We start from the raw sequence: 23,427 nt of genomic DNA on the forward strand, positions 1-23,427 counted from the left end.
AAGAAAAAAAATAGTTTTTGGGCTCCGCGCGTCAGATTTTCGCCCTCCCAGGCCCCCAGAAGCACTCTGCAGTGCTTCGCGTGGCCCGTTTTTGCCAAAAATGGGCCCGTTTTTGGCCTGCAGAGTGCTTCTGGGGGCTGGGGAGGGCAAAAACACGACGCACGGAGGGTTTGGGAGGCCAAAAATGCCCATATTTGGTCTATAAAATGCACCTAATTTTTCACCCACTTTTAGGGGGAAAAAAGGTGTGTCTTGTATTCCGAAAAATACGGTAGGTAAGTAAGTAAGTAGAAAAATAGGGAAGGAGGGAGGGAGGGAGGGAGGGAGGGAGGAGGTCAGGAAGTGAGAATGACCTTGATGATTTTCTGCAAGTTCCTCCAGGTCTCCTCCAGAGCTTCCATCGTGAACCAGGTGTAAGGGTTGGAGGCCACGCGGAAGCTCTTGATCTGGCGGTCCAGCTCAGCCAGCTGGTTGAAGTCGGCCTGGGCCGAGCTGAGCGAGGACCGGAAGGCGTCGTGAGCTTCTCGCAGCGCCTTGATCTCTTCCAGTGAGTTGCAGCGCACGGGGTCGGTCAGGTCCTCTTCCGCATTCTCAAACCAGCTGTTAAAGGCCGAGGCTTTCTTAGCGAAGGTCAGGAAGAGGTCCTCCACCTAGAGAAGAGGACAACCCTCAAACATCTACCAAGGAGCGGAAGGGAGCTGTTCTGACCCAACTCCCCAAGCAAACAACAAACCCTCTGAAGTTCACTCAGATTCCTTTATTAGGAACGCCAGCAGCCCCGTCCAAAAGTTTCTCTTTCACCGCACGCTAAAAAGTCCGACTGGCTGGGAGATGAATAGTTGTCCGCCACATCTATCAATCTCTGCCCCCTGCCTTCTAACCCCAGAGCTAGGGTGGGGTTTTGCTAGCAGCCGTAGCTTTTCCTTCCCAAGGACCAGCCCATAGATTTCCACTGCTCTCCTCTCCTCTGTGCATCCATGTGTCAGCCACTAGACCCAGCCATTCCTCCTCTTCCTCATCAGCCACCTCCAGACCTGGGGGCTGTTGACTCTCCATCTGACGGCTGATGGACAGCCTATGCTCCGCCTCTGTCTCTCTCTCTCTGCCAGTTCCATTGCCTCTTCCCCCTCAGAGCTCCCAGGTTGCTCTGATGCTAACCCTGACTCCCACGCCTCCTCCTCATCTGCTGGAGGGGCTGGTGGCCAACAGGCCACAACAGGAGCAGCTAAGGATCTAGTGACCCCATCCTGGATTTGTAGGAGGAAACATTCCTGGGGTGTATAGAAATAAGACTTATTGGAAGCTAAATCTCTATTTTTTCCCATGGCTGGTCTACAGCCACTTACAAAACAAACTAGCTAAAAACCAGGGAGAAGCAGAATACCCAATGATCAAAAGTTTATTTAAACACAGAAACAATTAACTGATTTCATTCGATGCCTGGATCGCTAAATCCTCCCAATTAAGATACAGAAAAAGAAGTTAAGATTAAAGATAGTTCTGACCCATCCATGTTTTAAAATCCTCCAAGATCACACGCGTACCTGTGCTGTAACATAGGCAAGAATAAGGAGATGAACTCAAGGAAGGGGGGGGGGGCTGGCTTACTTCTGATGAACCCAAAATAATTCATGCTATTCATTTCCGTATTTTTATACAATTAAAATTGTGAGCATGCGACCAGAAAACAGGAAATGCAGGGTTAGAATTATCTTGAGACTTTGAAGCACTAAAGACCCTGGAGACTAAAACTTATGAAGAACAGTTGCAGGAATTGGGTTTGGCCAGTCTAGAGAAAAGGACTGATAGCAGTATTTCAGTATTTGAGGGGCTGCCACAAAGAAGAGGAGGGGGTCAACTTATTTTCCATAGCACCAGAAGGCAGGACAAGAAACAATGGATGGAAACTAATCAACGAGAGGAGCAACTTGGAATTAAGGAGAAACTTCCTAACAGGGAGGACAACTAACCAGTGGAACAGAAGTTGCCTCCAGAAGTTTTGAAGGTTTCCAAGTAGAGATTGGATAACTATTTGACTGACATGGTGTAGGGTCTCCTGCTTAGTTGGACCAGAAGACCTCCAAGGTCCCTTTCAGCGCTATTGATTAATCTCGAAGCCCTTAAATTCAGTTCCCCGAGCCTTTTGTTCATTCTTCCCTGGCTAAAGGAGATTTCTTAATCTACTACTATTGATCTTCTCATTGTTCCCATCACCCGTCTCCTTCCACTTATGACTGTATGACTGTAACTCTGTTGCTTGTATCCTTACGATTTATACTGACATTGTTTCCTAATTGCTTAATTGTAGCCTATGACTATCATTACGTGTTGTATCATTAAGTGTTAAATTTGTACCCTATGACTATCGTTGAGTGTTGTAAGTGTTGTACCTTGATGAAGGTATCTTTTCTTTTATGTACACTGAGAGCATATGCACCAAGACAAATTCCTTGTGTGTCCAATCACACTTGGCCAATAGAAAAATTCTATTCTATTCTATTCTATTCTATTCTATTCTATTCTATTCTATTCTATTCTATTCTATTCTATTTGATTCGATTCTGACTTCTCTTCCTCACCTTTCTGAAATGTTCTTGGGCCTCCAAGAGTTTTTTCTTCCGGGCAGCCGAGTTGGCCAGCAGCTGGTTCCAGCGTTTCATGAGCGAGGCATGGCGCGCTTCGATGGCTTTCGATTGGATGTGCTTGGCGGCCAGCAGCTGGTCTTTCAGGGCGGTGATGTTGGCGATGCCTTCTTGGGCGAAGGCGTGGAGGCCAGCATCAAAGGTTTCCTGCAACGTGAGTTGGAAGGTTAAGACTTTGGGCACGCAAAAGAGGCAACCTTGCTTGTTACGGCCTTCAGCAAAAATATCCCCCTCCTTTCGCGGCCACACACCTGTTTGGTGAGAAGGGTCTGCACGGAGGAGAGGTCTCGCCCGTAGTCATCCGTCTTCAGGCTGTTTTCTTTCTCACCTAGGAGATTTGTCCTCGATTTATTTGTATCCCTCTTTTATTTTATTTTTTACAAATAACTCAAGGTGGTGAACATCTCCAACGCCTCTTCTTCCGCCCAGTTTCCCCACAACCATCAGCCTGTGACGTGGGTTGGGCTGAGAGAGACAGACTGGCCCAAGTCACCCAGCCGGCTTTCATGGCTAAGGGGAGACTAGAACTCACCATCGCCTGGCGATTGGGCCAAAGTCACCCAGCCGGCTTTCATGGCTAAGGGGAGACTAGAACTCACCATCGCCTGGCGATTGGGCCAAATTCACCCAGCCGGCTTTCATGGCTAAGGGGAGACTAGAACTCACCATCGCCTGGCGATTGGGCCAAATTCACCCAGCCGGCTTTCATGGCTAAGGCGAGACTAGAACTCACCATTGCCTGGTGATTGGGCCCAAAGTCACCCAGCTGGCTTTCATGGCTAAGGCGAGATTAGAACTCACCATCGCCTGGCGATTGGGCCAAATTCACCCAGCCGGCTTTCATGGCTAAGGGGAGACTAGAAATCACCATCGCCTGGTGATTGGGCCCAAAGTCACCCAGCCGGCTTTCATGGCTAAGGCGAGACTAGAACTCACCATTGCCTGGTGATTGGCTCAAAGTCACCCAGCTGGCTTTCATGGGTAATGTGGAACTAGGACTCATGGTCTCCTGCTTTCAAGCCAGGTGCCAATAGGTTTGTTTTCACATTTTTTCTATCTATCTATCTATCTATCTATCTATCTATCTATCTATCTATCTATCCATCCATCCATCCATCCATCCCTCTATCCATCCATCCATCATCTATCTAGCCCCATTGGGGTTTCTAAGCATTCCCACCCCTCACCCAAGTCTCTCTGTCCGTTTTCAGAGCGTGGCCCTCCCTCCCTTCCATAGTTACCTATCCAGGACTCAACCACGTCTGCTTTCCAGTTGAACTGGAGGAAGGCAGAGTTCTCATCCAACTTGGCCTTCCTCTGAGAGGCTGCCCTCTCCAGATCGGACACTTTGCCCTTCAGGCTCTTCATCTTGGCGGTGATGTTCTCCTCGTGGTGGTTGTTCTGGAGGAAAAGAGAAGAGAAACTTAGCCATTACTTGTGGCCAATGGGTGGCTTTCCAGACCTTGCCCAGAAAGACAAGCGGTACCCAGTTTTGTTTTGTTTTTAAAAAATGCTGGATCCGGCAGGGTATAGAAAGGGATAGGCAAGGAAAAAGTTTACTTGACTTGGCAAGGGGACAGGAAGTGGGATGCATTGATTTCTTGGTGCTCCCTGAGTTTACTCAACTAGGTAACATCATCAGTGCTAGAAGGGGAATGGGGTTTGGGAGGAAGAGGAGGAGAAAGAGAATGACTGTGGGGTGCTTGGTGTTCTCTGACCTTGGTTGTTTTCTTGGAGACGTTTTATTACCCAACTAGGTAACATCATCTGTGCTAGAAGAGAATGGAGCTTGTGGAGGAGAGGAGGAGGAGGTGGTTATTTTCTTGCGGATGTCTCATTACCCAACTAGCTAACATCATCGGTGCTAGAAGGGAGTGGAGCTTGTGGACTGGAAGAGGCAGAGTGGAGGAGGAGGAGGAGGAGGACTATGGAGTGCATAGTGTTCTCTGAGCTTGGTGGTTTTCTCGGGAGACATTTCATTACCCAACGAGGTAACATCTTTAGGTAGGAAACTTCCAACCACAAAGGTGCTTTTTTCAAGAGGCAATTGGACTTCCTGCTTTGCTTTCAGAAGACGTTTTGGAAGAAGCAGCTCCTTGGATGACAAGCTAAACGTCTTGTGAAAGAAAAACAAGGAAGTCCAGCTGCCTCTTGAAAAAAGCACCTTTAGGACAAGCATGACCTGGATGACTTCCAGCTATAGGGGTCCTCTCTGATCTCAGCAGAGGCGACTTCCACAGCCTCGGTCCTTATCTTGGGAGCGCAAGAGAACCAGGGATGGTGCGAGTCCCTCAAGTTCCTGTCGAGTTCCTCTCACCTTCTTGATTAGGTCCTCGCCGTTTGCACAGACGTCGTTCACCCGGTCCTTGTGCACGGTGAAATCGGACTCAAACGCTTCGTGTTTCTTCAGCAGGCCCTGCAAAGATAGGAAGGAAGGCAGGGGAGGGAGGGAGATGGGGATGGGAAGGAAGGCAGGAAGGATGGATGCAGGAAGTGAAGGAGGGAGATGGGAAAAGGAAGGAAGGAAGGAAGGAAGGAAGGAAGGAAGGAAGGAAGGAAGGAAGGAAGGAAGGAAGGAAGGAAGGAAGGAAGGAAGGAAGGAAGGAAGGAAGGATGGATACAGGAAGGGAGACAGGAAGGATACAGGAGGGAAGGAAGGAAGGATGGGAATGGGAAGGAAGGATGGATGGATATAGGAAGGAAAGGAGGGAGGGAGATGGGAATGGGAAGCAAGGAAGGATACAGGAAGGAAGGGAGGGAGGGAGATGGGAAAAGGAAGGAAGGAAGGAAGGAAGGAAGTTATCAAGATTGGACCATCCAGGGTTGAGTAACGGTAGACAAGGCCTCCCACAAGGAAGCTGGGTATCATAGCCTCCTGCTCAAATCAACAATCCCACCATTGCACGATGCTCACCTGGGCTTGCCCCAAAACCCCGGGCCTATCTTGCTCACCTGTATGGCTGCAAGGGTGTCTCCATAGTCCTCACTGGCCACCAGAGTCATCTTCTCGTTAATCCAGGCCTCCTCTTCTTCCACGTTGGCCACAAACTGTTGATATTCGAGAGACTCCTCGAGACGCTGACCGCTAGAAGAGGAGGAGGAGGAGGCAGGGAAAAGGAATAGGCATTAATTTATATATATTAATTATGCAACTTCAGCCTGTTTATCAAAAGGAAGGTGGGCCCTTTTTCGGCTCACTGGTCCTTCCTTTGCTGCTTCTTTTTTTATGTCATGTAATGACCTTTGTAGCCCCTTGCGGGGTAGAGTCTGGGCAACGGAATGGAGCCAAGTGTTTACTGGCCGGATGCCCTTCCTGTCGTCAATGCGGAGTTTTGTTCCAGCAGATAAAATTCTCATTGTCCCCAGAGAGAAAAATATCAGCCTCTACCCAGGATTGAACTCACACCAGTGGTGGGTTTCACATATTGTTACCACCAGTTCGCCCCGCACGTTCCTTCCGCACATGCGCCCAGCCTTGAAATTGTGGCTAAATAGGACAGCATCACCCGCAGTCGTTGCTACGAGTTCGCCCTAACTTGTCCGAACCGGCTGAATACCAACTCTGACTCACAGCCTCCTGATTGTGAGATGAGAATTCCACCTCTAGGCCACCTTTGGTACTTCTTGCCTTTACAAATTCTGCCACGGGGCCATTTGGGTCTTAGTTCAAGAAGGCCACCAACATCTGGGTCCTTACCGTGCAGCTGCCAGCCGCTTCAGCTCTTGCCAGTGTTCCACAAACTGAGCCAATCGCTGCTGGATTTCCTCTTTTCCGATTGTGTTGTCATCGGACAACTTCTTGCCTGTGTCCAGCACGCCCTGTCCGAGAAACACAACCGCACGTTGGGGCAGCGCTAAACAGAGTAAATTCTGCCCCCACCCCCATCCGCTGAAGGGTGACTTGCAGGTTTAAGCTTTCTTTGTTTTAACACGCTGTGATGATTTTTAAAGACGCCGTACCTTCCTAAGGAGCTTGGCTGACACACTCAAGATTGTAAGGACTTTAAAGGTATTTAAAAACAAAATAAAAGAAGATTAACCAGGATTCGTTGGAAATGAGGTTCAAAGCCTCATGCTGGGGAATCTCTGGGCAGCACTTGCAAAAGGCAAGAGCTCAATGGGACGTCTTCATCTAGCACAAACTTTAGTCCAATTGCTTCATTTCTGTCCTCCAAGATAAAGTTTCCCCCCATGAATCTCTAAAATTTCCAGTTTTACAAAGCGGAACAGATTATCAAGACAGGGCTAGGCTCTAAGCTTCCTTCCTTCTTTTCTTTCTTTCCTTCCTTCCCACCTCCCTCCCTCCCTTCCTCTCAATCTCATCTCCGCCCTCCTCTTCCTCCCTCCTTTCCTTCCTCTCATTCCTCCCTCCCTCCCTTTTCTCCCTCATCTTCCTCCCTTCCTTTCTTTCTTCCCTCCCTCCCTCTTCCTCTCATTCCCATCTCCTCCCTCCCTCCCTTCCCTCTCTCTCATCTTCCTTCCTTCCTCCCACCCTCCCACTCATTCCCACCTCCCTCCCTTCCTCTCATTCCCATCTCCTTCCTCCCTCCTTATTCCCATTTCCCTCCCTCCCTTCTTTCATCTTCCTTCTTCCCCTTCCTCTTCAAATTTACATAGCTGTCCAACTCACTACACAGTGACTTTAACATTTTCCTTATTCCCGGGTGGAATTCTCGCGCTCTCCTTGCTCTGCTTTGAAAGCGCCTCCCCTCACTTTCTCACCTGGATTGCAGGTTCGTGTGCAGCCAGTTCTGCTTCCAGGCGCTTGTGTTTCTTCCTCAGGTTCTGCACCCCAGTGAGGTCCCTCCCGTAGTCTTCCGAGCTAACCAGCAGCTTCTTCTCCCTTGAGTATCAAAAGGGGAAAAAGAAAGTCGTCAACCAACGGTCCTTCCAGGGAGATTCAGAATTCCCCACGTGGCCAAGTCCGTACTTGATCCAAGACTCCTCGTCGTCCATATCTCGGAAGAACTGGTGCAAACGATGGGATTCGTTCAGTTTTGCCCGCCGGCCGGCCGCCATGTTCTTAATCCGCTGGAAACGCCCGTTGATGGTGTCGCGCTTGTCCTTGACTTGGGAGGTGTCAAAAGCGCTGCTGGTCATCAGGCTATCAGCTTGGCCGTTGAGGTCCTTCAGTCGATCCTGAACATGGACAGAAAAAGAGGACCCACCCACCCCAAGACATGAGGAGAAGAGTTGGAAAAGACCTTGGAGGTCTTCTACTCCGAACCCCTGCTCTACCAGGAGACCCTACACCAGGGGTGTGTAAATTTGGCTCTTTTAAGACTTGTGGACTTCAACTCCCAGAGTTCCTCAGCCAGCAAAGCTAGCTGAGGAACTCTGGGAATTGAAGTCCACAAGTCTTAAAAGAGCCAAATTTGCAGACTCCTGCCCTACACCATTCTGGACAAATGGTTGCCCAATCTCTTCTTAAAAGCCTCCAGTGGTGGAGCACCCACAACTTCCGGAGGCGAGTCGTTCCACTGGTTGATTGTCCTCACTGTTAGGAAATTCCTCCTTAGTTCTAGGTTGGTTCTCTCCTTGGTTAGTTGCTTCTTGTCCTGCCTTCTGGTGATTTGGAGAATAGGTTGACACCACTCCCCCTCCTTCTTTGTGGCAGACCCTCAGATATTGGCATCCTGCTATCATGTCACCCCTTAGTCTTTCTTTTCACTAGAGTAGACGTCATTCTTAATTCTAATCCTTCCCACCTGCAACTTTCATGGAAAATCAGGTTTAGCCCCTGGACAAGACCCACATTAGGCTGTGGTTAGAATTAGAGTAACAGAGTTGGAAGGGGACCTTGGAGGTCTTCTAGTCCAACCCCCTGCTTAGGCAGGAAACCCTACACCACTTCAGACAAATGGTTATCCAACATCTTAAAAATTTCCAGTGTTGGAGCATTCACAACTTCTGGAGGAAGTCGCTGCACTGATTAATTGTTCTAACTGTCAGGAAATTTCTCCTGAGTTCTAAGTTGCTTCTCTCCTTGATTAGTTTCCACCCATTGCTTCTTGTTCTACCAGGGGCTTTGGAGAATAGTTTGACTCCCTCTTCTTTGTGGCAGCCCCTGAGATATTGGAAGACTGCTATCAGGTCTCCCCTAGTCCTTCTTTTCATTAAATGAGACATACTCAGTTCCTGCAACCGTTCTTCCTATGTTTTAGCCTCCAGTCCCCTAATCCTCTTTGTTGCTCTTCTCTGCACTCTTTCTAGAGTCTCCACGTCTTTTTTTACATCGTGGCGACCAAAACTGAATGTAGTTAAATGATGGTTAATCAAGCAGGAATCATTTTAGATCAAGAACGTGTCATTCCCCCTGGGAATTCCCACCTCATGGGCAGAGATGTCCGCTTCCAGCAACTGGTGCTTCTTCAGGAGGTTGTTCACCGATGCCAGGTCTTTCCCGTAATCTTCCGATGCAAGGAGAGCTTCCACCTGCAAAGAAGCCCGACATGCTAACTGAAGGAGGGTCTCCATATTTCTCCAGGGCATATTTCTCCTCGACTCTCTAGAGCCCCCCAAAAGAGGACCAAGGGGGGGGTGGGGGGAAGGGAGCTACCTCGGAAAGCCAGAAATCAAAATCCTTGATCCCGGTGTTGAAATTCTGCTGCCTGTTGGCTTCCTTCAGCTTCTGGCTTTTCTCGGCCGATTTCTGCACCAGGAACTCCCACTGGTCAGCCAAGGCCGCCAAACGAGCCTGCCGGTGGAAGAAAGGAAAAGAATCCAGGCTCAGGGTGGGGTAAGGAAGCCTGGGCAGGGAGCTTCTTTCCCTTCAGGGTGCCTGGAGTCTGTTCCAGGCAATGGAGCTTAGCGGCTTTATCCACAGGGGAGAAAAGGGAATTATCAGCTGGACACGGGACTTTCCTGGCGATGCCATTCTCTGCTGAGCTTCCCATTCTAGAGAGAGCTATTTTCTGACCATTCAAATCGTCCTGTACCTCTGGGTGGTCTACCATAGAAACACCAAAAGGTTGAAAGAGACGGTTGGGTCAACTGTCCCCTGTAAATCTGATTTATATATATATAAAGTGAAGAAACAGGGACGCTTCTCTGCAGCCCAACACATAGTAGCTCTCCAGAAGGATCGAGGACAGGGCCTTGAGAAGTCAAAATTAGAATAGAATAACAAGAGTTGGAAGGGACCTTGGAGGTCTTCTAGTCCAACCCCCTGCCAAGGCAGGAAACCCTGCACCACTTCAGACAAATTGTTATCCAACATCTTCTTAAAAACTTCCAGTGTTGGAGCATTCGCAGCTTCTGGAGGCAAGTTGTTCCGCTGATTAATTGTTCTCATTGTCAGGAAATTTCTCCTTAGTTCTAAGTTGCTTCTCTCCTTGATTAGTTTCCACCCATTGCTTCTTATCCTGCCTTCAGATGCTTTAGAGAATAGCTTGACTCCCTCTTCTCTGGGGCAGCCCCTGAGATATTGGAAGACTGCTATCCTATCTATTCTAGTCCTTCTTTTCATCAAACTAGAAATACCCAGTTCCTGCAACTGCTCTTCCTATGTTTTAGCCTCCAATCCCCTAATCCTCTTGGTTGCTCTTCTCTGCGCTTTTTCTAGAGTCTCCACATCTTTTTTACATCGTGGCCACCAAAACTGGATGCAGAATTCCAAGTGTGGCCTTACCGAGGCCTTATAAAGTGGTATCAACACTTCATGTGATCTTGATTCTATCCCTCTGTTGATGCAGCCCAGAACTGTGTTGGCTTTTTTAGCAGCTGCTGCACACTGCTGGCTCATATCTAAATGGTTGTCCGCTAGGACTCCAAGATCCCTCTCACAGGTACTACTATTGAGCAAGGTACCACATATACGGTACCTGTGCATTTTGGTTTTTCTTGCCTAAATGCAGAACCTTCCTTTTATTCACCCTTGAATTTCATTGTGTCAGATAGCGCCCAATGTTCAAGTTCCACCAGGCATAAAATCAGGGAAACCTCATGCCTTAAGAAGAAATCCTCTTTTTATTGCATCATACTTATCGCTCCGTTAAATAGGAATTAATATTTGCATGCATTTTTACACCAGATGGACAAGCTGTGGAGGGCAACGCCCGCCTACCTTCACAGCCTCTTCGCTGCCGGCACAGGCACCGCGATCGATGAGGGAATTTCCAACGTCAATGACGCCGCGGATTCGGTCCGCGTTGGCATGAAGCTCGGCTTCGAAGGCCTGGTGCTTCTGATGCTTACTCTGAAGGTGGCAGAACAGCAAACGGTTAAAACTACTAGAGAAAGGCTCCTGAAGGGTTTTCAGAGATGGGGGAGGACCAAGGTGGTTGTTTAAGCCAATTCCAAGGGCTGCAACTCCAAACTTAAATCCCAGTTTATCTCCCTGAAGGAGGAAGTGTCACGGGGCTTCTGACTGCTCAGGAACAGGGGGGGGGGGAATTCATTCGCAAGGGGTTGCTGGACCTCTTGGGGTTGCGAGGGGCTGAGGCACATGGACTCTGGAGCTCATGATATTCCCAAGGGTGAAGGGACATATAATGCCACCCATCAGGAGGGTTCCGGTGTGCCATTAAGAAAAAAAAAAAAAAGAGAGGGAGGGATGGCCATGAAAACTGAGGACAGCTGAGGTTGCATATGGTAAAATGGGTCGCTTCGTAGCACAACAGGGCACAGAATCAAAATCGCAAAAGGTGACGGGGCTTTCTTTTAATGCTGCCAAACCTGCCGGCTCACAGGCTCCCCTCCGCCCATCTCATCATCCAACGACAAAGCCCTCCTCCCCCTCCCCACCCCAGGTTTTCTGGGCAGTGCAGAATTACAACGTTCCACACCTAACCCTTTCCGGACCCCGGCCACACAGAAGAACCAAACGGGAAAGGGGAAGGAAGGAAAAAGACAGAGAGAGAGCGCGAAAAAAGAATGCACATACACACACACACACACACACAGAGTCATGAGCTGGGCTCACATATCACAGTCCAGAACAGGGGTCTCCAACCTTGGCAACTTTCAGACTTGTGGACTTCAAACTCCCAGAATTCCTCAGCCAGCAAAGCTGGCTGAGGAATTCTGGGAGTTGAAGTCCACAAGTCTGAAAGTTGCCAAGGTTGGAGACCCCTGGTCCAGAAAGTTGGGTGGTTTGAGGTTCACACACAGAAAAAAAGGCCACTGCCTTCCCCCCAGCCCTAAATTGGTCTGTTATGGGGACGGAGCTGTGCTGTTTTGTTCACTTGAGGTTTAGAGCAGGGGTCCCCAATTCAGTGGTCAATTCAGAACCGGTGCCACGCAAGAAATGGGCCATTGCACGTGTGCAGCTCCATTGGCCCAATGGGCGCCCCAAAAGGTTTCTCTTCTCTCTCGCACGAGTGGCGCCGTCTATGCGCGCAAGTATCAGGCCTCCCGGTTTGCGCAACCCGGGTTCCCCTCTCACGCCCCTTCCAGCCACGCCACAGAGCTGCCTGGTTCCCCATGCTCCAGAAGTAAAGCAGTGGGACTCACTGAGGTCGCCTGTGCAGGACATCCGATCCGCTTTTGGGGCGCCAGGCAGCCTTGGTGAGCCTGAAGGAGCAGCACGAGACCGTGCCCCCCCCAGAGGCGTCTCTTCTCCGCACCAAAAGCTTTTGCGAAGGGAGGAAAGGCTTTGGAGAGGAGGGGGGGAACAATCTCATGCTGTTTCAAGGCTTTCCATCCAGGGATGGGTTTCAAAAAATTTTAGCAAGTAGTTCTCTGCACGGGTGGGCGTGGCCATGGTGGGTGTGGCCTACTTGGCCTGCACCATGGGGGGGGGCTTTTTGTCCTCCCCGGGCTCCGGAGACTTTTCTTGAGCCTCCAGGAGGGCGAAAAGCAGCCTCCCCAGGTTCTAGAGGCCAGAAACAGGCCCGTTTCCAGCCTTCCCAAATTTCCGTTAGGCCCGTTTTTTGCCCTCCCCGAGCCTCTATGTGTGCCCTGCACTTACCTGCGTCCAAAACAGGTTGCATGGGGACTCCTAGGAGGGGAGGGGCAGGGGGGGCAGCCAGGAGTGGGATTTGGGGGTTCTCTGAACTGCACAGAATCTTAGCTAGAGGTTCTCCCGAACCCCTGCAAACCCCCAGCAGTTTTTCTGGAACCTTGTCACCACCCCTGCTTCCTCCCCCACCCCATTCAGACCGCAACTGCAATGGTTGGCTACCGCTGGTTTAGAGTTGTGTGTGAACCCAGCTATTATGAGTGCAGGCATCTGGCCAGATGTTAGCTCCCCCCCCACTTCCACTGAACAAGACCAGGAGGGACGTGATTTTTAATTTTTTTTTAGACCTCGCTGTTGATCATTAAAGAAGGGACGCCATTTCCCTGTGGATCCCTCTCCTCCTCCCCAGTGTGGCTATTGGGTCACTTTCTCTCAACTTTAATGCACCAGTTCCGGCCATGTTTGCAAAGGGAAGGAAGACCCCATCCAGGGACACAACGGCAATGGGCTGGCTTCAGCTTCCCCAGCCTTCTGCCCTTCGGAAGGCTGATGGCCATGCCAGTTGGGGAGCACAGCAGGAGTCCAGTCCGACATTTCTAGGGCGGGGAGGGAAGACGGCAGGCTAAGGACAGCCCAGACCAGGGGTCGACAACCTGCGGCTCTGGAGCCGCATGTGGCTCTTTCATCCCTCTGCTGTGGCTCCCTGTTGCTTGTCGGCTCCACAGTTGATAAGGCTTTCGGTTAGGACAGGTAGAGGAAAAAGGACGCCATGCTAGGAGGAGACTCTATGGTGGGGGAACCGGATTTCCGGTCGGCTCCAGAATTGAACGGGGGCTTCCGGTTAGGACCTTTGTGGCTCTTTGAGTGTTTAAGGTTGCCGACCCCTGGCCCAGACAGAAGACTTTGAAAGACAGAGACATGAGAAGATTCAACTTCCTTCCTCTTGGGTAGAATATATATATATACATATATATATCCCCAAATATATATATATAAGGGGATGCAGGCAGGTCACCAACAAATTAAAGCAATTCATGCTGCGAAGTGAACAGGTTAATGGGGAAGAGGCACTTAACAAGAACCAAAAAGACAAGACAAGTCCATGTCAAGGCAGGGAAACGACGACGACGACCAAAAAAAAAAAAAAAAAAGCAATCACCGAGTGAGTGGTTAAAAAAAACGACGACAGCAGCAGCAACAACAACAACAACAACGGAAGAACGAACGAGCAGATGAGGGGATGAAACGTTAAGACTTCAACACAAATGAAGCCAAATCAAGCCGGGCTCTTTTGAACTTACCAGGAGTTTGGAAAGCTATAAAAAACAGACGGAGGGGAGAGAGAGAAGAACAGATCAGTCCCATCTCTGCTGACCACAGGAAGGTCAATTTTAAATGTTGACTCGTTAAGATGACTTTTTTTTTTAATTTAAAAAAAAAAAGCAGGTTTAATTTTTGAGTGCAGACCTGCCTGTAGGCAGCTATGAGGATTGGCAAAAGGCAAATGTTTAGGGCAGTGTTGTGAACCTTTTCGGCACCCAGTGCCAAAATGGGGCACGCGCGTGTGCGTGCCGGAAGAGCAGCCACCTGGTGCTCATGCGCGCCGCCAGGAAGGTGAACTTCCGGTTTCCGGTACGTGCTTTGGCCACCTTGTCTTCCTGTTTCTGGCAAGCTTCACGTGCGAAGACCAGCTGGCCGGTGCGCATGTGTGCGCAGAAAACCAGAAGGTCATTTTCCCAGCATGCTTATGTGCATGCGCACCGGGTGCCTCTTCTTCCAGTTTCCGGCGCTCTCGCATGCGTGAAAACCAGCTGGCCGGCGCACTGGAACCTGGAAGAGCAACGTGTGACAGCTTGCATGCCCACAGAGATGGCTTTGCGTGCCACTTCCAGCACACATGCCATATGTTTGCCATTATGGGTCTAGGGAGGTTCTCAGTCCTCCAGGTCATGGTTGTCCGAAAGGTGCTTTTTCAAGAGGCAACTGGACTTTGTGGGTGTTTGGTGTTGTGATCCGTCAGCAGCCTGCGGAGCTGGCAACGGAGTCGGACAGCGATGAGGCTGAGGTGAGGCCAGGGCCATCGGGGAGTGAGGTGCGGACTCCAGAGCCTCCAGAGACTGATAGTAGTGAGGCAGAGAAACAGGAGAAACCTGTTCCTAATGCACGCATGAGAAGAGCTGCCAGAAGGCAAGAGCAGCTCAAGGAGGGAGGACGACTCAGGAGTAAGGCCAAGAGATGATTGGCCCCTCCCATAAGGCTTAAAACAGACCAGCACCAGCTTTGCTGGAAAACAACGTTGTAGCTGCGTCTTCTGCTGCGTCCTCTGCTTCGTCTACGTCGTTGTTTTTGTGGCTTCTGGAAGTTTGCCAGGAAGGGCCTTTGGCAGTTTGCCTAATTGGACTAAGATTTGTGAGATAACTGAGGAATTTGTGTTGGGAGGCATTTGTTTTACTTTGAGTTGAATTACGCTGGGAATGACGTAATTCCCAGCTGTTCAAATAAAGTTTGTTTTTCCATGGACTAAATTTATTACTACCTACTTGGGTCTGGGTCACAACATTTGGGGTTTTTTTTGAAGATGTTTCGCTTCTCATCCAAGAAGCTTCTTCAGCTCTGGAACGTCTTCGAAGAAAAACCAGAAAGTCCAATTGCCTCTTAGGGGAGGGGGGGGGGAAGAGAAAAAAAGCATTTTGGGGACAAAATGGAAAGTATTCTTTTGCAGGAGAGGGGAAGGGCCTGGAAAACTGGATAGCAGGACTCTTGAGTTGGTCCCAGGGAAACCACACTTGGTAGCATTTTGGGTTTCAGTGTTTGGAAAAAGTGGTTTGGAAAGAAAAGGTCACACAATCCCCCCGCCCCCCTTCCAGAAAACACAAGGGAAATGATCAGCTATCGGGAAGGCTGATTCCTGGATGAGAAGTGCAGGAGGGAGGGGTTGAAGTTGATGGTGAATTCTGGGAGATGTAGTCCCAACAGGGCTGACAAGGATGAGCCATCAGGTAATGTTTAATAGAATCCAATTCAGTATTCCCAATACTGAATATTTTAGGACTTCCAATGTAAGGAAAGTTTTGCTATTCTTAAATTTTTCACATTAATTCAGTATACAGGTAGTCCTCAATTTACAAACATTCGTTTAGTGACCGTTCAAAGTTACAACGGTGCTGAAAAAGAGACTTACAACCTGTCCTAAAGATGACCTGTAGTCCTCAACTTACGACCGCAAACTGAGCTCAAAACGTGTGCCGTTAAGGCGAGACATTTGTCCGGTGAGTTTTGCCCCCATGTTACAACTTTCCTCACCACTGCAGTTAAGCGAATCGCTGCAGGTGTTAAATTAGGGACGCAGTTGTTAAGTGACTCGGGCTTCTGTCAGAAGATTGAAAACGGGGATTACAGGGTGAGCCCGTCATAAAAGTGAGTCAGTGGCCAAGCGTTCGAATTTTTCAGCACGTAACCATCCAATGGGGGATGCTGCAATGGACATAGCTGTGAAAAACGGTCGTAAAGTCACTTTCCCCAGTGCTGCTGTAACTTCGAACAGTCACTAAATGAACTGTTCTAAGTCAAGGACTATACTGTACCGCTCCTGTTTACCTCGTAAGTCAGGTTTGAGGATCTTTCCTGGCCGGCCACAACCCACCTGCCTTCCTTCTTTGGGGTCCCAACCAGGGCTCACCTGAATATTGGTGGGATCTTTGTAGGATTCGTCGCTTGCTGTCTGCAGCTTCTCACTGATCCAGGCCTCTATTTCGTCCACGTCTCGGCTGAACTGCTGCAGGGTTTGGGATTCTCCCAGCTTAGACCTCTTTTCGATCATCTGAGCTTTCAGCCGACGCCACCTACAAAACCGAAGCATAAAGATAATCGGCTAAACGTAGGAGGTGCCAACAAATACCTAGATCAGGGGTCTGGAAACTTGGCTCTTTTAAGACTTATGGACTTCCTGGGAGTTGAAGTCCACAAGTTTTAAAAGAGCCAAGTTTGCAGACCCCTGACCTAGATGATCATACTATCATAAGTGGTGGACATGTGGAGAAGCAAAGAAGTATTGGACAAAAATTCAGACATTGTTGGAAGAGATGATACAACGTATTGAGTTGAAACCAGAAATATTTCTGCTAGGAATTCTACCTGAAATTTATAGTAAAGAGAATGTATATTTAATTATTCATGTATTAACCGCAGCTAGAATTGTATTTGCACAACACTGGAAAAGTGGAGAGATTCCCATTGATGAGAAGGCGATAAGGAAAATATTGAGAATGTGCAGAAATGAACAGATTAAAGGTAAAGGTTTTCCTTGCACATATGTGCTAGTCGTTGCCGACTCTAGGAGGTGGTGCTCATCTCCGTTTCAAAGCCGAAGAGCCAGCGCTGTCCGAAGACGTCTCCGTGGTCATGTGGCCGGCATGACTCAACACCAAAGGTGCACGGAACGCTGTTACAGATTAACATTAGCAATTAAGGAGAGAGAGCAAACTGAGTATTATATGATATGGGAAATATTTTATCACTGGTTGGAGAATATAAAAGGAGTTTGGAAATGAAGAAGACCAAAGAATAAGTAGAAAATGTATTAAATTAAATTAATAAAAATTAATAAAATTCATAAAAATATATTAAATTTAATTTAATATATGAATATATTAAAATATATAGAGATATAAATAAGATGAAAATTGTTAGTATATTTCTGATGCGAATGATGATGTTTAATGTTAATATGGTATTACTACTAGAAGATGTTAAGAAGAAAATGGAGTTTTACAATGTTTAATTGTTTAATGTATCATAATATTAAGTTTAGGGAAATAATGTTAACGTGAATGTGAAAGATGTAGCAAATGAGGAACGATGTCGCACAGAGATATTTGTACCCAGACTGCACTGTAATAAGGAAAGATGGAATGTTTATTGTTGTCATTGAAAAATAAAAAAACTTTTTACAACCCCCCCCCCCAAAAAACCGAAGCACCATTGTTTACATCAAGGACAACTTGCAACAAACCAAAGAGGCCAAGGGAACCACCCAGGCCCAGGAGCCACTCACCTGTCCAGCACCTCGTGGCGTCTGGTGGCAATGACTCCTTTGGAGTAATGATCGGCGGCAATCAACTGGTCAGCAAAGGACTGGAGGGCGGCAATTTTTTCCTCCTAAATACAATTAAAAGGAAACGTTGGAAGAATGTCTGCACCGGGACGGGGTACCTTTGCAGCGAAGCCGGAAGGAAGTTTGTGCGGTGACCGACAAAAAAAAAACAGATTGCACACAAATTCTTGGTGTGTCCAATCACACTTGGCCAATAGAAGAATTCTATTCTATTCTATTCTGAAAAGGAATCGCTGTCGTTCTCACCCTGCCTGGGCCAAAAGCTATAGCAGCCCACCGTTCCAGGAGTGAAAAATTGGTTCTAATTAGTTAGCAGAGATGGCTAAATGGTCCGCTTTGATTAAAGAAAAGAAGCCAACTAATGTTGTTGCTATTTGGAAACCGCTTCTTGGCTTTCTGCTTGAGGTGGGGGGGGAAAAATCAGATGATTTTGGGTTTTGCTGATTCGATAAGCTGGTTGTTATAGAAGAAAATATATATATTACTAGCTGATAACCCGGAGTTGCCCAGGTATTTCTTTATCCCAATCCCAAAATTGCTTGAGGCGTTCCAGTTATGCTGAAACATACACACACACTGCTAGGGGTGTCTTACTCCCACAGTATTTGTTTCCAGATAGTGTACCACTGTGTACCAAGTTTGGTTGAAATTGCTCAAGGCGTTCCAGAGTTATGCTGGAACATACATACACCCACACACACCAGGGAGCCACTGAGAGGCGCCATTGAGAGGGACCTTTCTTCCCCCTACTCCCATGCCCATCATCCCTACCCTCTCCCTTCCCCCTCCCATTCGCTCCTCTTTCCCGCCCTGTGTATGATCCTTGCACCCTTTGCCCCAAATCCACCAGTGGGCGACTTCTGCCAAGAGAAGGGAACATCAGGTGCTTCCCCAGAGGAATGTCACGGTTGGCTTTCCAGAGGAAGTTGTGAAGGAACTGACATAAAAAACAACTGCCGCTTTAGGACGCCGCACTCGCTCTCCTTAACAGCCCAGGCATTCCAGAGTAATGCTGGAACACAGACACACACACACACCAGGGGTGTCTTTACCCCACCTCCTAGTATTTGTTTCCAGAGGATAAGTCAACTGTGTACCAAGTTTGGTTAAAATTGCTCGAGGCATTCCAGAGTTATGCTGGAATATACATACATACAGCCTTTTTTTTAATATATATATAAGAAGATAAACTAATAAAAACAGTACTGAAAACCCTGACAAACTGCTTGTAATTATTTCTGTGTTTGTTAGGGCTTCAAAAGCCATCCCACCTGGACATTGATGGCCTTGTCGAAGTCTTCGTGCTTCTTGATCAGGGCCTCCACGCTGTCCAGGGAGTCCCCCTTATCTTCGGTATTCAAAAAGGCTTCCCGTGCGGCCATCCAGTTCTCCGCTTGCTCACAGTCCCTGTGGAAAAGCTAAAGCGAAAGGAAAAACAAATATGTCAGTTAAAGGTGAGTGACGTGTACCCACTTTAGCCCCAGGTGACGTGTCAATCCTGTGTTGTGGCCAATCTTCTCCTCTCATGCCAGAAACAAGGTGGGAGTTAAACGTCTAAGGAGATTCTCAATCGCCCAGGTCATGATGGCCCCCAAAGGTGTTTTTCAAAAGGCAGGCGGGCTTGTTTATTCTTGGAAAACGGTTCGCTTCTCATTCCAGAAGCTTCAGAACTGATAGGCTCCCTAAACTATGTCTACTAGAGCAGATAAAATTGCAATCACACACCCTCTGGATCACTAAATTGACAAATTTTATAAAGAGCTACGGCAGTGTTGGCGAACCTTTGCGGCACTGAGTGCCGAAACGGGAATGCACGCACGCGTGCCGGAAACTGGAAGAGCAGCTCTCCAGTTTCTGGCTGTCGTGTCCCACTCCTCCGCTGACGGCCGGGTCAGGGAAATCCGAATCAGGCTTGCCTCTGCAGCTCTGCCAAAGTCCTAGCAAAGTCCTCAGGGCAGGCAGGAGACCAGAAAGTGACTTCAGCAAGATATGTTTAGACTTTGCCTGACTCAGAGACTGCCAGAAAGCAGATCCTTTATATAGGCCATGGGGTGTGGCTCCATGACTCAGCACTTATCCAGGCCTGCCCTTCCCTTCCTTCTGTTGCCTCCACCTATCAATTCTTCTGAAGCGAGGGTCACTCCAGTCGGCAGCTGTTGGTAATTGACCTCCCTCAGGCTCACATGCTGTGGGGGAGCGGGAGGGGTATAGTTGCTCCGTTTGCCTGGGCATGGACCCAGGGCTGGGGCCGGGAGGTGCTTCCTCCTCCTCAGCCTGTCTGGGCATGGAGCCAGGGCTGGGGCCGGGAGGTGCTTCCTCCTCCTCAGCCTGTCTGGGCATGGAGCCAGGGCTGGGGCCGGGAGGCATATGAGGACATTCCTCAGCGTTCGGAAGCAGATAAGAAGGCCCTGGCTGCGGTGAGAGCAGGCAAGACACAACACTGGCGTGTGGACGAAGACCAGCTGGCCGGTGCGCGTGTGTGTGCCAAAAAGTGGAAGATCATCTTCTCAGTGTGTGCATGCGCTCCGGCCGGCTGCTCTTCCGGTTTCGGTGCTCCCGCGAGCATGAAGACAAGCTGGCTGGCACGCCAGAACCTGCAAGAGCAACGGGCGATGGCTCACATGCCCAGAGGGATGGCTCTGTGTGCCACTTCTGGCACGCATGCCATAGGTTCACCATCACGGAGCTATGGTCTCCCTGCCCCCCTGTGTAACAGGGGAACAAAAAAAAAAGTTGCCCAGATTTATTTATTTTATTTAGTGTATGGCAAATACATGGACTTACAGTACCATATTTTTCGGAGTATAAGACGCCCCTTAGTCTTTGGGGAGGAAAATAAGAAAAAAGCTGATTGACGGGTGGATCGGCCTCCGGAATACCCCCAATCAGCTGTTCCCAGAGGTGAATTTTAGCAACAAGTTCCTTGGTTGTGAGCGCTGTGCCTTGCTTTTTTTTCCAGCCTCTGGAACTTTCAGAAAAAACTTTTTTTTTCGGCCTCTGAAAGCCTCTGTTTCAAAAGCTTTTTTTTTTCCTGAAGTACTATTTCAGAGACTTTTTTCAGCCTCTGAAACCTCCATTTGAGAGGCTGGGCAGGGCTACATTCGAAGTATAAAATGCGCCTAGATTTTCACCCTCTTTTTGCGGGAGGGGAAGGTGCGTCTTATATTCTGAAAAATACAGTAGTTCAAATGTGAATGTCCAATCCACCCAGCCATTCAAGGATAGGGTGGTCTGTGTTGAAAAAAAATCAAACATTGGGCTGGTGTGAGCTCCTTTGTTGTCCTTTGGGCCTGACTAGGCCCGTTTTGTTTATCCATTGCCATGTATTTAGAGAGCCATGAGTTCTACAAAGATGTCTGACTGCCAACTACCAATTCTTCAATGCAGTCTGGCTGCCAATTGTTGCTAGTCGTTACTGCTAGTCGTTTGGTTCACACTTCCTTGCTATCCAGGGTGCACCACGAGGAGGCAAACTAGAGTTGCCCAAAGAATCATCGATACAGAAGCTCAAAACGACATAGCCACACTTCGTTAAGACTGGTCGCCTGAAAAGGATGAGCAAATATAAACGCACCTTCCAGATGGACAATTATTTAAAGTCACAACTGCCAAAACGTCTCAGGGAGACGTTTGCCTGAGCAAGATTCGAACGGCGAGAGATAAGTACCTCGATCCACATATTAAACGTATGGCCCAGTGGGAGGCCCATATTAAAACAACATACCTCACATGTGGAATCTGGAAAAAAAAACCATTTAATACAGCCCAATTTCTGACTAAAATGGTCCGACTGAGATCGGCGTAGGTTGAGCTGATTGGGGTAGATTGCAGGGGAGATACAGAAATATAATTTTATGTCATTTGAATTCTGCTTTACATATTTTTGTATGAAATGACTGTGTTTTATCCTATCACTATTATTATTTTACCCTACTCTCATTTTAAATTGTGTTTAGAATTTTATTGGTTCTCTCTGTGTGTGTGTGTGTGTGTGTGTGTGTGTGTGTGTGTGTTTACATGGGAAACTTTGTGGATAAAAAGAATTTTTTAAAAAATCCAGTTGCTTTTTGAAAAGCACCTCTGGGACACAGCGGAGGCTACATTCCTGAAACTAACCTCTGCCACTAAAGGGGAAAGGGTTGGATTTCCCACCACATGGGCATACCTGCAATTCCAGACACTGGTCCAACATCATTCGGCGTTGGACCCAGGCTTTTTCCAAGTCCGCCCGTTCCTGGTCGAGGATGTCCAGCTTCTCCTTGATCTCAGGGCTGGCGTAGTGGCCACGGGCCAGAAGCTGCTGTCCAAACTGCTCGAACGCCTGGAAGGTGCCAGCTCTGGCGTCGATTTCGGTGCGGTGTTCCTGAAAGGGGAGGGAGATGCAAGGGCTCGGGCGGGGAAGATCTTCACAGGAAGGTCAGCGGGGGGCAGGCAGGGCCCCCTAAGGGACTTAGGGGACGAGCCCTGAGGACTTGGGAGGACAAATCCCTGACTTTTCTAGAGTCCTCCAAAGAGACCCATCTGCAGCCATAGAAACCACAGCATTTAGGGAATGGTGAGACACATTTGTTTTTGATGCTGATTCCCAAAGACCCCTTAAGAAAGGCCAAAATCCTGACCACATTTCTCCCCATCAGCAATGGGCAGTTTCAGGCCAATCTCCTAGGACTGGGGAGGGATCTGGTGGCTCCCTTGGCGAAAGAATGGCATAACAAGTAAAGAAAAACAGGAGACTAATCTGAGGGTCATCCCAAAAGATGCAGAAAACGAGCCTCAGCTATCCTAGCACAGGTTTAAAAGTGGGTCTGGGGTCTTCACCCTGCAGGGAACCTTCACGTACTTGGTGTCTCTCCAGTAAGGCTTCTGCTCCTGTCACGTCCTTGGCCAGCTCATCGGAGGACACGAGGCCTCGAATCCCATTGATCCAAGACATGAGATCCCTGGACAAACAGAAGGTAGCAAGCAACCGGGTTACACAGGCAGGTTTCTGGGGGAGGTGATCCTGAGCCTTTGCTCCCAAACTTAATCCCACCTGAAGTCGCTGAGGAAGCGCTGCAAGTCGTGGGATTCGCCCAGCTTCTCTTTGCGCTGGTTGGCCCGTTTCCCAAGACTGTTCCAAGCCTGGTTCAGTTCAGTGCATTTTTCCTGGAGATCTTCTGATGATTCGGGGTGGGACTGGATCAGCCGCTCCGCTGTTTCTCCCAGAGAGTTGACCTGAAGCAGAGAGAGAGAGAGAGAGAGAGAGAGAGAGAGGAGGAGAAGATCAGGAAGGATGGAATATTTTTGGCCCTAAAAAAAAGAGAGACTTTTTCTACTTTGGGAGTTTGGCTAATCTAAAGAAAAGAAGAATTAGGGGTGACATGGTAGCAGTATTCTGGTATTTGAGGGGCTGCCACAAAGAAGTGGGGGTCAAATTATTATCCAAAGCACCAAAGGGCAGGACAAGAAACAACGGATGGAAACTAATCAAGGAGAGAAGCAACCTGGAATTAAGGAGAAACTTCTTAACAGTGAGGATAATTAACCAGTGGAACAGCTTATCACAAGAAGTTGTGGGCTCTCCATCACTGGAGGTTTTTAAGAAGAAACTAGACAGCCATTTATCTGAAATAGTATAGGTTCTCCTGCTTGAGCAGGGGGCTGGACTAGAAGACCTCTAAGGTCCATTCCAGCTCTATTTCTATTATTTCTATTCCATTCCATTCCAATCCCATTTCTTATTCTATTCTAATTCCTATTCTATTCTATTCCAATTCCTGTTCCCGTTTGTG

General features: G+C 48.5%; 1 protein-coding gene across 8 annotated transcripts in view; it reads right to left on the reverse strand.

The window, feature by feature from the left end:
- The window catches only part of SPTAN1 (spectrin alpha, non-erythrocytic 1), an 88,254-nt gene that overhangs the window by 15,283 nt on the left and 49,544 nt on the right, over window positions 1-23,427 (reverse strand). For 5 of the 8 annotated variants that reach the window (XM_058159696.1, XM_058159701.1, XM_058159698.1 and 2 more), the window contains 19 exons: window positions 22,689-22,870; window positions 22,497-22,596; window positions 21,822-22,019; window positions 18,928-19,074; window positions 17,597-17,700; window positions 16,223-16,385; window positions 13,845-13,859; window positions 10,708-10,839; window positions 9,202-9,339; window positions 8,973-9,077; window positions 7,573-7,781; window positions 7,365-7,485; window positions 6,340-6,461; window positions 5,595-5,727; window positions 4,960-5,058; window positions 3,884-4,043; window positions 2,894-2,970; window positions 2,580-2,789; window positions 354-650 (listed from right to left, as the gene is read on the reverse strand). In XM_058159696.1, coding sequence (XP_058015679.1) covers window positions 354-650; window positions 2,580-2,789; window positions 2,894-2,970; window positions 3,884-4,043; window positions 4,960-5,058; window positions 5,595-5,727; window positions 6,340-6,461; window positions 7,365-7,485; window positions 7,573-7,781; window positions 8,973-9,077; window positions 9,202-9,339; window positions 10,708-10,839; window positions 13,845-13,859; window positions 16,223-16,385; window positions 17,597-17,700; window positions 18,928-19,074; window positions 21,822-22,019; window positions 22,497-22,596; window positions 22,689-22,870 — 2,712 coding nt within the window. The remainder of the gene's footprint in view (window positions 1-353; window positions 651-2,579; window positions 2,790-2,893; window positions 2,971-3,883; window positions 4,044-4,959; window positions 5,059-5,594; window positions 5,728-6,339; window positions 6,462-7,364; window positions 7,486-7,572; window positions 7,782-8,972; window positions 9,078-9,201; window positions 9,340-10,707; window positions 10,840-13,844; window positions 13,860-16,222; window positions 16,386-17,596; window positions 17,701-18,927; window positions 19,075-21,821; window positions 22,020-22,496; window positions 22,597-22,688; window positions 22,871-23,427) is intronic. The other 3 variants (XM_058159702.1, XM_058159700.1, XM_058159695.1) reach the window with 1 other exon arrangement.

The sequence above is a fragment of the Ahaetulla prasina genome, chromosome 16 (genome assembly GCF_028640845.1).
Source record: "Ahaetulla prasina isolate Xishuangbanna chromosome 16, ASM2864084v1, whole genome shotgun sequence".
Taxonomy (NCBI): domain Eukaryota; kingdom Metazoa; phylum Chordata; class Lepidosauria; order Squamata; family Colubridae; genus Ahaetulla; species Ahaetulla prasina.